Source organism: Poecilia formosa, unplaced genomic scaffold, assembly GCF_000485575.1.
Source record: "Poecilia formosa unplaced genomic scaffold, Poecilia_formosa-5.1.2 Scaffold72, whole genome shotgun sequence".
NCBI lineage: Eukaryota > Metazoa > Chordata > Actinopteri > Cyprinodontiformes > Poeciliidae > Poecilia > Poecilia formosa.
In genome coordinates, this window is record NW_006800011.1 from 1,817,415 (window position 1) to 1,834,490 (window position 17,076).

Genomic DNA, 17,076 nt, shown 5'->3' on the forward strand with positions numbered 1-17,076 from the left:
TTACCCTTCTTCTAATGCTGACGGCAACTTCCATTTCCTCAGTGATTCACAGAAAGATGATCTGTTCCTAAACTTAGCTAGATTGTCTCACACCAACTCTACAGTTGCAGAACTGACTTTTTCAGCCGATGAGTTGGCACATCATTTTGTGAAGATCGCTTATATGTGAGGATTTCTTAATCGCAAAAGTGAGTGTCTGAAAATTTATATTATAATACAAAAAACTTCTAAAAATGTTGCAAACCTTTGTATTTTATATACTCATCTAGTTACTGACTTTTCAGGGTTGCAGATAAACTCATCCAGAGGCTGTTTGCAAAACGGGATTTGATAAAGATTACAAAATGGGATCAGAGGACATAGCTAGACCAAAAAGACATTCGAGATGTTCCAAATGCAACGGGGTTTTCCTCTGGATGTTTCTGATCTGTTCTGCTGTTCCTGGCAGTGGATTTTCACTGAAGAGCTGCAGCCTGAGCAAGACTGTAGCTGTGTGCGCAACGAAACGACTGACTACTATTCCTCAGGATATTCCTCCGACCGTTACCGGCTTTGACCTTTCTGTAAACAGGTTGACAAAAATACGATCTTCAGATTTTACACCCTTACCTCTTCTAGTGTACTTGGAAATGAATCGCAACAGGATTTCACATATCGACAGTGCTGCTTTTGCCACTCTGACTTCCCTCCAGAAGTTAAATCTTAACAACAATAAAGTTATTAAACTGGAGGAAAGAGTTTTTGATGGGTTGAGCAATCTCACCGAGCTACGAATTAATTATAACCAGATAAAAGTTGTGTCGTCCACATCTTTCCAGTCTTTGAGGAAACTAAAAGTCTTGGATATTTCTCATAACAAACTGAAACAGATCACAGATGTCCATCTCATATTGCAGCATATGCCACAGCTACAAGAGTTGGTGCTAAAAGGAAATAGTTTAAAAACCTTTCATTCATGGGAACTTACCAACAACTCACTCAATCTTTGCAGACTTGATTTGACTTTTAATCCTTTGGAAGACTTTAGGATCACTGCTGACGTCTTCCAAAATCTCACCTGTCTGAAAATTGGCAATCCTTACGGCAACAAACCAATGAGGTGGAACCTGAAAAACCACACTTTCCTGAGCAGAGTGTCCAGTCTTGACATCACTGGGCTGATTATGTCTCTTGACGATATGAGAGAATTATTTAAAGCTGTAAACTCATCACTCACCTTTCTGCGGATGAAGAGCATGAAACGCAACCAAAGTCAACTCATCAACATTTCCTGCTCCATCCCAACAATGTCCAAATTGCATTTGCAACGCAATAAGCTCAAGATGATCCATTCAGATTTGTTCAAATCATGTGTCCATCTGACTGAGTTAAATTTAGCAGATAATAATTTAGAAATTATCCAGGAAAATGCCTTCACAGCGCTAAAAGGTTTAAGGATTTTGGATCTGAGTAGAAATAAACTTTCATCTGTTCCAAATGCAACAAGGAATCTACAAAATCTTTCTGAGCTTGATCTAGATAGCAACAATATCCGCTCAATCACATGCCAAGATTTCTCCAATAAGACGATGCTTAAGGAACTAAGCTTGAAGAATAACTCAATCACAGCTCTCAACAAATGTGCTTTCAAGGATTTGCTACGACTGCAATCTCTCAAATTACAATCCAACCAGATAGCACATTTAAATGGATCTTTTGAAAATCATCTTCCAAACCTTAAACGTCTGTATTTGAATGGAAATAAACTTACTAAAATTTTACCAAAGGAATTTGGGGGCTTGCGGTCTCTCCTTAACTTATCGTTACATCAAAATCAAATGAAGGACCTTCATAAAGACAGTTTTGTTGGACTGACAAATCTCACTGATGTCCGCTTGCAGACAAACAGTATCACAAGACAGGCCTTACAGTCAGGTGCTTTCAATGCTCTGATTAATCTAAGAAGATTGGATCTATCTTCTAATCACATTAAATATTTTGACAGTCAACCTCTGATGCATCCGCCATTTTCTAATCTGTCCCATTTGGAGGAGTTGTCTATTATTGGTCAGCACTCTTCTGGAAAGTCCTGTCTGCCTGCAAATTTCCTGCAAGGTTTAAACAACCTGTTGAGTTTCCATGCGAACAAAATTCATATTATCTACATTGATAAAGACACATTTAAATACACCCCAAAGCTCGAAAATCTTAATCTTGGGTCAAATGACTTGAGGACTCTGTCTTCAGAACTGTTTGCCCCAATTCAAAACCTTAAAAACCTCTACATACACCGAACAGGTCTTCAGTCGTTAGATTTCTTCATAGAAGCCAACCTGACCAAGCTGGAGTTCTTGGAGGGAAGACACAACCAATACTCAGTCATCACTGAAGATGTAATCAAGTCACTTCCATCGCTCCTGTGTGTTGACTTTACATATATTAGCTTCTCCTGTGACTGTGACAATGCCTGGTTCCTAAACTGGACAATAGCAAATACACAAACACAGATTATTGATGCGCATAACTATTCTTGCAACTATCCGGATGACTTCAAAGGCAAAAAGCTTTTGGATTTCGACTTCCCATCCTGCTTACAGGATAAGGGTTTCATCTGCTTCGTGTCCACAACATGCATGGTTCTCTTTGTTATGGTTATGTCCTTCAGCTACCATTTCATGAGGTCCCAACTTTACATAGCCTATTACCTGTTCTGGGCTTGGCTCTTTGACTCAAAGTACAAAAATAAGCAAGCTCCTCATCAGTACGACGCCTTTATCTCCTACAATTCCAGTGATGAGTCTTGGGTGATGGGTGAACTGTTACCCAAATTGGAAGGAGAGCAGGGCTGGAGGCTGTGTCTGCACCATCGAGACTTTGAACCAGGTAAGACCCTTTCTACATCACACTGAAAAGTCTTTACATTTGCATTAAACTCTGTTTGTCTGCTTCAGTTGCTCAGGACGAAGGAAGAATAGATGTTAAAGAGGTTGAATGTTAGAATCTGGCAGTATTTGAACATAAAACCTACCTTGTGCAATCTGCTAAATGTCAGTGTTAACATTCTACATTTGAGGACTCGTACTCATTGGGTTTGTATTTGACAATACTTTACAATCCATATGTTGAGTAATTGGACTACTTGAACACAAAACCTGATCGATAAACCAAAATTGAGACGCTTTGAAAATTGCAGGTATGGCGGAGTGTCTATGAGGTCTCCTTTGCATGCTTTAAAATTCACATACCGTTTGATCTTCTCGTTAACATGGTTGCCATTTACCTAACCCCTGTTGGTCTCCATGTGTACCATATATCTTCAAACTAGATCATCACTTACCTTGACACACAAATGGTATTTTTTTTCCCTCAAGTACCACTATATTACAAATAGAAAAGGCCTTGGCCATCTGCAGACTCTCAGATTCAGACGGGAGCACTGTAATTTTCCTTCCAATGATAGAAAAGGTGACCAGATCTTTAGACTTGAGGAGCTGCTGAAGTGTCATGGGAGTTAGGTGGAGTCCACCTGAATTTTCTGGATCTGGAGAAAGTTTATGCATGTATCCCCTATAATGAATACTGTGGAGGGTCTTGCAAAAGTACAGGTTGCTGGGGATGCTTTGAAGAGCTGTATTTGCATTCTTGGGAATGCATGTCCAGGACTTACAGGAAAAACAGAGACTGGAAAGCAGGAGCATGAAAAAATGACAAGACAACAGCAGAGAGTGAAATAACAAGGAACAAGTGGGGAGACTAATTAGGTGAGATGTTGAGAGTGCAGAGTACACAGACCCAAAATACACAACGGTACAATCACAACGCTCAAGATAAGCCAACCTTAGAGGGACGAAAACAGGAAGTAAAGCAAACTCAGAAGAGAAAGTCCAGGTTGACCAAAAACAAAACAGGAAACAGCAAATTAGAAAATCTGAAACTAAAGACCACAACTCCGAAGACAAGAAAATTAACTGCTTAACAGAATAAACACAAACTGTAAAAGTTAATGATAGTTCAAACTCTGGAACCTTTCCAAGATCGATTGGGGATTATAATTTCTTCTGCAAGGGTCTCTGGAGCTTCACATAATGGTAAAACAGTTTTTACTCGTGTTCACATCAGAGGAGGCACCTTTTTGGCATAGCTGTTAAGAGACGAACCGTCACCAAGTTCAGATGCAGATTCATTGTGTACTTTTGTCACATGTATAGCAATCTCATCTTCATCACCTAAATATATCTTTTGGTTGTTTCGAATCCTCTTTTTGGACTCGTATGCAGGACATCTCCGCCGTGCTTTTTATTTAGATAAGCTGAAATATTTTTCAGTCCAAGAAAGACCTTTCCTTGTGTCTGAAACAGACATCTTTGGATTTGGTTTTATTTTCTCAACATGATCCCAGAGCTGCTGTTTCTGGACCCAAAGCTTCAAGCTGTTGGTCCAGTTCGTCATTTCTTTTTACCCACAGCTCCTCCTTCCAGTGGTGCAGCTCTATTAGCCTCAGCTCTCTCATGTCAGACTCCAACAAGTGTCACTGACAACAGTTCAAGCAACCTATGATTCACGTTTTGGTATAAATTCCCAGAAACACTTTTTAATCAGTAACTGTTGTAATGTAACTATTTTTCCAGAGGGTGTCGCTGTTGTATATTAGCTGAACTATTTGAAAGTAGTCATGATGAATCCTTGAAAACCTCTGCGGTTTGCTGTTCTCCTCTGCAGGGAAGCCCATCATAGACAACATCACAGATGCCATCTATAGCAGCAGGAAGACCATCTGTGTGATCAGCCGCCGATACCTCAGGAGCGAGTGGTGCTCCAGGGAGGTCCAGACAGCCAGGTAAGCAAAAGAGAACAGCGCTGTCTAATAGTATTTACCGCCTTTATATGCAGGAATGTCCTTCATTTCCAGCATATGGCAGGAAAGGATGATTCTGAACTGTCTTTATGTGACTATGAAGGTTCAGAGTCCATCTGAGTCCATCACTACACCCAGACTTTAGATCGTTCCTCGTTAGGTCCAAAGATAATGACTTCAGTTTTCATTAAGTATCAATTAGGGCTGTTCTTAATGATTATATTAGTAATCATTTACAACATAATCATGCTGTAAATGATTACTAATATAATCAACACTGTTGTCCTAAAGCCTGTTGTTTTCTCTGCTTCTGGCCTCCTCAGTTTCCGTCTCTTTGACGAGCAGAAGGATGTGCTGATCCTGGTGTTTTTGGAGGACATTCCCACCTACCTGCTGTCTCCTTTCCACCGAATGAGGAAGTTGCTGAAGAAGCAGACCTACCTGAGCTGGCCACGCGCTGCAGACCACCCAGAGGTGTTCTGGGAAAACCTGAGGAAGGCTCTGCAGACCGGAAACGATCCAAATGAGGAGAAACTACAGCTCGCTGTGATAGAAACGTATTGATGAGAAGGAAGACAGCAATTAACGACTTCCTTCTGGATGATCTGGAATTATTTTCTGCAACGTGTGAAGGATTTTATTTTATCTTTATCAACTAACAGATATTGTAGTACGAGTTGGAAAACATGTTTTTAAAAGTTTCCAGAGCATTGTAGAACAGCTCTGGAAACTTTACTACAATTTCCTCTTTTTCTTTAGCATGATTTGATAAATATTGGTTTCTGTAATGTTGATCTTAAGGTTCTGTGTTTTTATGATTTTATACCAGTAAAAGTTATTTCTCAAGTAAATTTCACCTGTGGTTCTATACCTGACAGACTTTTAGTCGTGTTTAGTCAGATCCTGTTTTTCCTCCAACTGTGTTTCCATTTTAGATATTATTATGTGCATGCATTATTTTCTAAATGTTTTTGCCTCTTGGTAATGTTTAATAAAAACAAAAATGAGAAAATAGACTTAATTTATTTCTGTAAGCAATTCACCACATGCTACTTAGTAAAGCATTATATGATTATTTATTTACAAATTATCTGGGAAAAACTAAACATTTTTATTAAATTTAAGTAAAATAAATCAGCAATGCAGAAACACAAAACTGCAGCTTTTTACAAATATAAATAACTCACAGACTGAAAGCAAAACTATGAAAACTGAACATCCGGCACATTTTGATTTAGATGAAAAAGCCCCAACTCTTAAGCTCTTTAAATAATTTTACTTCCTCACAGAAAGTGAACAGAGATGATTTTAAACTATCTGCACTTTCTGAAGGAGGGAAAAACCTTTTATTTATAGACCACTATAAAAATATTTACTTTTATTTATGATTAGTGATTTTGCACAGCAAATTAAAATGTTTTGAAAGACAAAACATAGAATATTTTTTACTTACCCATCTGTATTTAAAAACAATAAAAAGCGGTTATTTAATCTTTGTTGTAAAATGCAACATTATAAATTAAAATGCAAGTAACTAAAACTTTTATATAATTCTTTTTACTTATCTTTAAGCAGTTATCCACATCTAAGATAAACATTTTATGTTTGTTTTACATGTTCATATGTATGTTATGTAATTATGCACAGAAGTAACCTCCTACAGTCTTTGTTTATGTTGGTGAAAACAATTTCTGCTTTCCTTTGGTGTATATGAAAAAATAGATAATTATAGATATTATATCTTGTATGAATTTGAGATGTTCTAAAGTGTAGAAACCCAACAATATGTTCATAATTAAATGTTTGAAACACTCAAATAAAATCAAATATACAGAATGATGTTTTTCCAGCTTTATTAGACACATTTTAACACCATTTAACTTTTTTTTGTTAAAATCTCTCAAATCACATGCATTTTAAATAAACAGCAAATAAAAAGTTGCATCTCTGCAGCACATTTACGTCAACCACTGTAAATGTAGTTATGTTAGTTCGATTTATTGTTAAAAAAACATACAGGTTATTGCCCCATTATCAGCACAGCTATAGATGTGGTATTATTAATACTACACGTTCCTGTTTATAAAACAGAAGAGATATTAAAAAAAAGGTCACAGAAAAGCATTAAATCCGTCACCATTCAACAAGACTTTTAGAGAACCTTAAACACATTTTTTCTTCTTTTTCCAGCCACTTTGTCTCCAAGTTACTGAGTTTTGTCGTCAATGCTCGGTTTCCCCATCAGGACTTCATTGACTCTCTTCTTCCGTCTCTCACTGCAAACAGCAACACAGATTTGATCAGTCAGAGGCTGCGAGAGCCGAAAGACGAAGCACGTGAAGAGCAACGTTTAAGATACTCACTCCACGCACGTCACGGCCCTCTTGGTCCACGCCTTCGTCGGGTCGGCGCACACGAACCTCCCGTTGACGTGGAAACTGCAAGACGAGAGCAAACATGCATGAGCAGTCGCTCCTGAAATCCAGAGGGGGGCAGACTTCCCAAAAACGAAGGGGAGCACCACCTCAGCATATTTTAATATTTAAAACTTGCATCATCAGATGGACCAAAATATAAAGTTAAGTGGAAATTTTGGTATTTTAAATACCAAAATGACAATAATTCATATAAGTAACAAAAAATAACAAAATTAGACCAAAAAAAATTTTTTTTTTTACCAAATACTTAAAAACTTTAACAAAATCTGTGTGTCTGTGTCTGGTGATGTTTGGGTTAAAACATGTTTATGCATATAGCAAAATATAATAAATTAATTAATCATAGATCTGGGTGGATCAATACCTGCTAGAAAGGTGTGGTATAATAATTCTGGGAAATAAATAAACATCTCTAATAAGATTTTAATTTGTGTGGAATAATTCTGACCTTATTAAAAATAAAACAAAAAAGTAAAATTTATATCATTCTTGAATTGTGGGCCGCTCAAAATCAGTTCCACAAATGGCCCTCGCGCCACAATTTGGACATCCTTGGTTTAATACACCTCTAGGTTAGTAGATCAATGTTGTTCCCTTCATAAAAGTGTATAATTGGACAATTTTCTACTACCTGAGTGTTGTTTTCATACATAAAAATCTTAAAATATTACTACTTGTAAAGTGCAAAGTGCGTGGATTCATAAAAAAAGAGAAAAGAAAAAATAAATAGATCTGTGAGCTACTCCCCAAAAATTGGCACCCTGGGCTACCACCCTGTCTAATGTCTGACCCAGTATCTAACATGCACTGTGCAGAAAATGAACACAGTTATTGCAGCTATTTTTGCATCTGTAAGGTAAAAATAGCAGCAATAACTGTCCCTTAATGGTGCATGTTATTAAAAAGAGACTCTGTTTTTCCTTTAGCAGCTCCACAAACTCACATAACTTTTTTTTAAATAGTATTGTCCAAACTCACATGATGGCATTGATGTCACAGGAGCCGTGGATGGTCTGAATGCTGTAGTTCTTCACCAGAAGGCAGGGCAGCTTCTTTTTGGTGTATCTGGTGCAGCAGCTCGCTGCGAACAGAAAAATCAACCGTTAATGAATCACATTTTCTGTAAATATTGACCTCAAACTCATTGGCGCTTCCACCGATCCGACTCACTCACCTGAATCTGAGCTGCAGACGAAGCTGCAAACAATGAGGAAGGCACAGAGCGCTGCAAAGAGACGCGCCTTGTTGCTCTCCATTCTCACGCGCTGCTGGTCTCAGTCTGTCGAATGTGAACGAAGCTGCAGAGGCGCAACAAGTCTGAAGGAATTCAGTGATTGCTACACAGCAGGTGCTGCGATCCCTCCTTTAAATAGGCCGTGGAGCCAGCAGTGGGACTTCCCAGGTGGGCTGGGTGAAGTGAAACTATGTGCTTTTCTTCGGTATAAAACCAGGAAATGATTGACAGAAAGTCTGGAAATTTCATCAGGCTGAAATCAGCTGAACAAACAACTAGAATTAATAATTCACTGCATGGACGAGTGTTGCACTGCAGCTTGGAGTTCAGGATAATGAAGTCTGAATCGACGCTAATGCAAAAACACAAAATATTAACTATTTTTGGTCTAGTTTCTTGTGCAAATATCTTAGCACACTTGAAATAAGATAAAACTAACTTACAGGTGACATTTTAGAAAGACAGAGGAGCTTGTTTTAGCAAAATAATTTGTTAATATTGATGAAAAAGTACTGGTTCCACTGGTGGATTATTTCATTTATTACATGGGAAAATCTCTTGCTATATATTTTAACAATATTAAAGGATTATTTACCTGAAACAAGCTCTTATATCTTGATGAAAAGTTACTTGTTTTGTCTTATTTTAGGTGCACTAACTGAAACTAGACCTAAAATAGTTCATAGCATTTTGGGTTTTTGCAGTGGAGGGAAACCTAAAAATAAGTTTCCTTTCATAAAACGGTAATTTTGAATTTAACATAAAGATTTTCAATGCAGGATTTCACAAAAAGTGATAAAAATCAAAGAAAGCATCAACATGCAGGTCATATGATGTCTGGACTGTAGCATAAAGATGTCAATAATAACTTACATTTAAAAATTATTACAATTTTAAAAATTTTTAAATTTCATTTAATTTAGAAATAAATGGGAAAATCTTCACTTATTACAGAAATCCTCTCCTTTTTGTAACTGCTCAGCAGTTTGTTTTTTGCATATTTTCAAAGTTATTTTGATACTTTATCTTTGGAGATAATCACAAACTCTTTGAGGTTGGAAGGACTCCTTGACATCACTGTAATATTTAGCTTCCTCCAGATTCTCCACATGGTGGAAGTCTCTCACTGCGCCGCTTCATTAGCACCGGTCCAAAGATGAAACTAAACCATCACTTTAAACCTGAATCTGAATAATTTGGTGCTTACCTGAACATGTAACGTCAGTTTGAATGAGTCTTACCAATATGTTCACATATTACAGCTTCTGTAAAGTGTTTTCTATCAGTGCTGACCATTACTGCAGTAAAATTTGACTTATTCTGGGCAGTTACTAAATTTAGAAAAAAAATCCCCTGTTACCAACTCAAACATTGGAGGCCTTGGTTGATTAAACCTCAGATATACTCCCATGATGTGGGAAAAAAACCCACATCATGCTATTACAGTTCATATTAAAAAACGTTTCCCCTCCTGTTACTGTGTTTTCTTTCTCTTTCTAAAGAAGTTAATTTGAATTAGAGTTAATGTTGCTCTTTTCCTGGTAACATGACAAGAGGATTTGGTATTTAACAGAAAACATCCTTTGGACGGTTGGTTGGTTCAATCAACTTAATTTATGATGGAACTTATCTAAAAATCTCAGGGATGATCTGTGGAAACAGTAACTGCGTTCCACTACGAATGTACGCAAAATCTTTGTCAAAAAAACAAAATTTCCATTAAATATGAAATATAATCACATGGGAATAAGTTTGTTCACGCAACAAGTCACTAAAAATCATGACGAGCCATAATCCTCCAACTACTTCCTGTTGTCTTCTTTGTGGTTTCTCCCAGTAGTAACATCTGGTTGTTGATGTTACTACTGGGAGACTCGTGACTCGTGTAATGCGAAAAAGTGTTTCCATTGTAGTTTTGCAAAATAAATAAAACAAACAAAAAAAAAAAACTATCAACCTACTGTAAAACAAGTTTTTTCAAAATTGTGTTTCTATTAAACAAATTTACTTTCAAAATGTGTGGTTATAAGTCGTTAAAATCATGGTGGCGATGGATGTAAACATTTATAATTCAGCGATGGCGCTAGCGCTCGTCATCTATCAGTCATCAGAGTCGGAGCGATAGACCCGCCTACTTGGGAGCGGCTACGTAAGCAGCGTTTTGGGGAAATTGTAGTCGGCCACTTTACTTTAGTGCTATGGATTCGACACATTCGAATGATGTGCAACTTTTTATGAACTGTGAGATGCTGTGATTTTCTTCTTCCTGTTGTCTTCTTCAACGTTTCCAGCAGTAGTAACATCTGGCTGTTGATTACGTGACTTGTGTATTGCAAAAAAGTGTTTCCATTGTAATTTTGCAACATCCCACCTCAGTGCAAAAGCTTTTTATCAATTTTTTTTTATTTTTTAAATTAGCACGCTTATCACATTAGCGCAATTTTACGGCTAATGGAAACGCAGCTACTGATCAGCGAAGGCTTGAATACTTATGTAAATGTGAATTCTTGTTTTTTTTCTACTTTTAGTAAATTTGCAAAACATTTTTAAAAGAATCCAAATTGTAGTAATTTGGCACTCATGTGTTTAAGGAATGAGATTAATCTAATACAATTTGGAATGAGGATGCAACATAAAATGTGAAAAAAGCGAAACTGTGAATACAACACAGTCCTGAACATTCAGCCTCCTCTGCACATTTTTTTCCAACAACACTTTCCAAAAAAATAGTCACTCAGTAATCTTCTTCCTGGTACTTCTGGAAGTGGAATTTCCTTTTTGCACGTGCACAGTGCATGGTAAATCAGTGACCTTGTGCATACAGTCGCTTTTGTCGGCTTTTTCGGTTTCCATAAAGGCCGTCCAACAACAAAAACGGAAAAAAAACAAAGTAAAAAATGATTCTCAATAAAACCATGAAGGGGGAAGTAGGTTATCAGAAAAAGCAGGAAACTTTTTTTTTTTCTTTTATGATCTGTGTGACAATTTAAAAAGTCTTTTGTTTTGTGAATGTTGATGTAGAAAGTCCCCAACGATCCTAATCGGGTCGATCTTGGGGATGCACACCTAATAGATCTCGCAAATTATAGCAAATTCACTCCATATTTTCCTCAGTTTTGTAAGATAATAGTCTAATATAGTATTAGACTATTACCTTCTGCTTAACTCCTTTGGTTGTTTTTGTAAAGCAAATCCAGAGAATAAAAATGGTTTAAAGGCAAAAGCAAAATAAAACACCCTCCTAATGTAAAGTTGTGTTTGCTCAACCATAACCAGATGTTTTTTCATCTTCAACAACAAACACAACAGGAGAAACATGCAAAAACACAATTAATTACACATCTAAGGCTGCATTTCTACACTATATTTGTTAATCTTGATCAGGTAGAACTACATTTGTTGGTAAATCCATGCTTTTAGTTGTCTAGAAAGTCATTTTTTCCCCAGTACTTTATTAAAAAAAAACACTCCTTTAGAGAGGTAATCATTGATGTAATTTCTGCATGACTGCCAGCTATTGTACCTGTGTTCTCCCCAGAGACGTCTGAGTGTGTTGCAATACCTACCTCTGAGAGGAGAAAGAATATCAAGCACGATATCCTGAGAAATGTTATGAAACAACATCATGCGAGATGAACAACAGCCGTCATTATGCTCTTCAATCTTTGCTTCTTAATATTAAAATTCCTCAAACTATATTAAATTAAGATATCTCAAAAACAAACTGAGGTCAATAGAGGATAAACATGGATGAATGGCAATGAGTGTATACAGCAACTTTCAAAGATATGACAACTAAGATACAGAAAATAAATAAGAAACCACAAATTGACCGTAGCATACTTTCAATCCAACAACCAAACAGCAATCGTAAAGTACTCAGAACAGAAACAGCGACCGTCTGGTATTTGTAGGAGTTAAGAGACCAGAACCGCCCATGAATAGCAGAAATCTGCAAATACTTGAGCTTCCCTCTAAAAATGCTCACATTTTAACAGTTCCAACATAAAATATACCTTAGTAAGCCAAGGAAGACCGATGGACGAAGCAAGTAGATGGATGCAACGTACATCAGGGCCTTCAGGCCTGAAAAGGCTTGTTTATGTTTGTCCACATAATGCTAATCAGAGTTTAATGCTGGAAAAAACGATGCCAATCAGGCTGTTAGAAAACCCAAGCATCGAAACCAAAGTAAACCGCCGGTTATGACAGACAATTCAGTGTACCAGACAAGTTCTGATACGTAGCTCTTTAAAATGGTCGTAATTACTGAAGACTGAACTCAACAGACCCAGTAACATTTACTGGGATCGCGTGCAGGTGGATCCGTAAACAGATAACAATCAGCGCCCTTTTCAAAGACCAAAACAAGCTGATGTTTTCTTTGCAAAATAGTTCAATAAAACACATGTTAAGTTATACTATTTGCTTTTAAAGGGTTTTAATAAAGTTTGTGCTTATACCGTGTCAAAGTTTAAGAAAGTTCAGTAGCTGTCAATACCTTTACAGCATGCCTTTGCACTCACATTGCAGTGGCATGCAAGCATCATAAAAACAAAACCAGTGTCACAACATGTTACAGAAAACGTATCGCATTTCAAAAAGGCCTTCACCTTTCACTAATTTCCTTTGACTCAAACTACAAGACAGGAACGTTTCCTCGTAGGCAATGCAAATTGTGACCTTTTTGTCAATGGACAACAAACAAGGTATTTTAATAGCCTCTGAGAAATGTACCCATGATGTCACTACAAATTGTGAAATGCAGCATGGTTTGGAATCTATTTTTAGACCAAAGGTGACCAAACAACAAACTAAAAATAGCACAGACAAAAAAGTTACTCATTGATGATAACGCTCAAAGGTCAAGGATGGGAATTTGGGTTTACAATGGTGACGCTTGTTTCCTTGTTGGTGATGCAACTCAGAGTCCTAAAAGAAATCTGATCAGCCTTGTAGTAAAACAGTTGAGTTTGCATTTCCCAGATGGGTGAAGCGCTTAGAAAAGTATTGAGAGATTTCTCCCAAGTTAAATATTTTTTTCATGTTAAGATCCGAAATGCATTGAAAGTTGTTCAAATGCTGCGTTCATAAAAAGCTTAAAGACGATTATGTAACTAAATTTAGAAAAAGCAGCAACTTCACCACTCTGGTGCAAGATCTGGAATGTAGAGTTACACAGTTACTAGATGCCAAGACTGGGAAAAACTAACTTTGATTCAAATCGGATGCTTCATTCACAAAGTATTACACTTTTTGTCAAGGGGCAAAAACAGGGAATGTCCCAGTTTTAGACTAGATTAGTGAACCTTTGAACTCTGTAGGCTCTGACGCATGATTTTTATTGCAGATATACAATTACTCTGCTATAAATGTCAACAGACATCAAGACTGCAAGATTTTCTTTAATTTATGGCTACACCATTTTTGCTACCTTGAGTCTCATTGTGGTGATTTATTATGACTTTGCAGACTTCTTTTATTTGTTCATTATTTATTCAGGTTCTACTTTTAGCTCTGGAAATGTGACCCTACAAGCTTTTCCTGCCATACTGACTTTCCTGTCCCTGCAAGCACAAACTTCAATGGGGATTTATACTAATGCAAAGTGTTGCACGCATTATAACTATGTCTCTCTATTGTGAGAAACACTTAAGAGCGGCACTGTAATTTGAGATAAACTGCAGAGAATATGTCTAAATGGTGACCATTAGTCCTGCAATCGACAAATCCACTTTTTATTGAAAAGTGGCAATAAAAAGGCCATTGTTAAATAAACCCATTAACCTCGTAGCAAACATGCTGAGGGAGTTTAGCAAAGTTGTGGAAGATGAACTGAACCAAATACAGGGGAATCCTTAAAGAAAAGCTTTTGGAAGCTGCAAAAGACTTAAACTAAGGTTGAGGTTCCCCCTTCAGCTGCAGAGGAACCTTAACAACCACAACCAAGGCATATTTATCAAAGCATATCCATGTTACAATGGCTCAAAGTTCAGACCTCAATCCAATTGAGAAGCAGTTGCAAACTTTAACAACTGATGTTCACAGATGTTTGCTTCAGCTATTTTTCAAAGACATACCTCAAAAATACTGAAAGGTGCTTCTACAAAGTATATTTCACAATGTGTGGTAGACTGTTCGGATAATTTATACAATCGTTTGTAACCAGGTGTGTTTTTCTTTTCACCAATTAAAGAATGTGGAAATAAACAATTCTGTTGTTTCAACTGTTTCATTTTAAAAGGTCCTTGATGCTATCGTGACAAAGATTCTTGAGAAAGCCTACAGATCTATTTTTAGATCTTTGGGTGGCAAAAATAGCACAGCTGCCAAAAATAATTATTAAAATATTTCAGATGTCAAGCGTTGGAATTTGGGTTTGCTTTCCTTGTTGGTGATGCAACTCAGAGTAACAAAAAAATCAGATCATCCTAGTGGAAAAACTGTTAAGTCTGCATTTCCCAGACTGGTAAAGAGTTTTAGAACGCTTTTGAGAGCATTTGTCTCAAGTCAAATGCATCGAAAGTGGTACTTGCATCATTTGGAACCAGTATTTTTTACGATGCAGCCATAAAAAACTTAACAATGGCTATAAAGCAAAACTTAAAAAGAGCAGGGTGCAACTAGTTCAGTTTATGACTGATAAAAACAAGACCTGGAATACAAGCTTACACATTTACTCTGGTGTAAAGAACACCAGGTGCGAAGTCTGGTAAAAAATAACTTTGATCCTGATAGGATCCTTTATGCACAAAGAATGACGTCTGCCTTTGTCACTGGGAAAAAAGGGACTATGTCTTAGTTTAAAGAGCCATTCAACTTTTGTTGAATAAATCCCTTGACCCTAAATTACACAGTGGTTTTATGTATCAACGTAACAAAAGAATAGAAATGTACTCTTTCTGATTCACACGGGTGCCCCATATCATTCCTGCATTCAAGTGCTTCTTCAGACAAGTAAGACTTATATTCAACAAATAAAACGTTTAGGGTGCTATCTTATGTTACATTAGATGTTTCTATTTTCGTAGAAGGTGCACCTGTTCCTCTTCGGAGCCACCGATGGATCCACTGCTGTTATTGTAAAAGACTTAAAAAGTGGAATATATAGTTCCCACAAGTGATCCGCGCCATCTTGGTAGTCAAGTCAGTGTTGTTGGTCTGAACCAACAAAAAGAAAGTATGTTAACTCTCTTGATCATATACATCAACAAGAGAAATATACATCAACAAAATCGCTGCAGTTGGGATAGACCCGCATGAAACAGATAATTTAAACATGTCAGACAATGTGGACAAGCTTTCCGACTATGACGTAGTTCACTACTTAGCAAACATGGAGCAGCTTTGCAGCCTGAAATTCATGGACACACACAATCAGTGTTATTTACACTGATTTACACTGATTACAAGGTTCTGGTGACTGGTAGATTAACGTACACGTAAGCTACATGTCTGTCTTAGCTAACAGCTAAAAGCTACATTAGCTAAGCTAGTTTTGATAATGCGGCTGCAAGTACTACAGTAAATATCCCTGATATTTATCTTAGTTTCACACAGAGGTGGGTCGAGAATTAAAAAACTGTAACTGAGTAACAGTTGTAATGTACTTATATAACAACTGTTGTAATTTACATACATATACAATGCTGATGGTTTTCTTTTGAACCAACATGACAGTTACAAATGACCGATACAGAATTTACTAAAATACCAAGGATTTCCACAACCCAATAATATGCTTGCTCCATATGGAATTAATTAATTTCAGTACATATATTCAACATTTCTAATCTCAAAGGCTTATACAGCTGAAATACACAGCATAATGCTTCATTCACACAGGGGTTAGCATCGTGTGCTATGAGCCACCGGCTAACTGTGGCGAAATCTCATCTACTAGCCACAAAATATGTGAGTATAGTCGGTAACAAAATCTATTCAAGATATTTGTAGTAGTTAGTAAACCCACTCGTAACAATACATGTAAGTAAAAGTGTAAACTCAAACCTGAAAAGAGGAATATTTCAATAAACGAGCCACGGACACGTTCGGAACCAGAAGGAAGTTCCGTTCTCTCCCTCTGTTGGTCGCATTTGGTTACTACATCTACTAAATAAAATTAGACTAACTGGAACTGCTGGCAAACACACTGTAAATATAAACAGTAAAATTTAAGTCTTTAAGGCACATGTGTCAAACTCAAGGCCCGCGGGCCACATGTGGCCCGCCATGTCATTTTATGTGGCCCACCAGCGTTTTATAGGTCCATGATTGACTTAAAATAGGTTTTGAGCACGAATTGACGACAAACTACATCTCCCATAATGCATTCCGATTGTTACCAGCCAACATTGCGGCTTCTCGCCACTAGAGAGCAGCAGAGTCACCTCAAGCTGCTTATTGATTTTACCAGCGAATGAAACTGAGACATCGACAAGCTAACATCAAAACGTCCAAGAAAAGAAACATCGATTTACAAGTAAGACTGAATGAAGATGTGTGTAAGTTGGTGTCAGGGCGGCAGGTGGCGCTAGACTTTTTTTGTTATCCGTTATCTTGACCGACAA

The 17,076-nt window shown here is 37.2% G+C and overlaps 2 protein-coding genes across 2 annotated transcripts; one reads left to right on the top strand and one right to left on the bottom strand.

Moving 5' to 3' along the window:
* Nucleotides 1–43: 43 nt before the first annotated feature.
* Nucleotides 44–5,511, top strand: LOC103140530 (toll-like receptor 13). The gene is made up of 4 exons (XM_007555714.2): nt 44–188; nt 285–2,862; nt 4,699–4,816; nt 5,158–5,511. The coding sequence occupies exons 2-4, from the start codon at nt 345–347 to the stop codon at nt 5,396–5,398; spliced, it is 2,877 nt and encodes a 958-aa protein (XP_007555776.1). The 5' UTR covers nt 44–188; nt 285–344; the 3' UTR covers nt 5,399–5,511.
* A 1,159-nt stretch (nt 5,512–6,670) lies between these two features.
* Nucleotides 6,671–8,888, bottom strand: ccl20b (chemokine (C-C motif) ligand 20b). The gene is made up of 4 exons (XM_007555719.2): nt 8,447–8,888; nt 8,251–8,353; nt 7,198–7,272; nt 6,671–7,110 (listed from the first exon to the last, which is right to left on the bottom strand). Exons 1-4 carry the CDS (start codon nt 8,526–8,528, stop codon nt 7,041–7,043), a joined length of 330 nt encoding a protein of 109 aa, XP_007555781.1. The 5' UTR covers nt 8,529–8,888; the 3' UTR covers nt 6,671–7,040.
* Nucleotides 8,889–17,076: the final 8,188 nt, after the last annotated feature.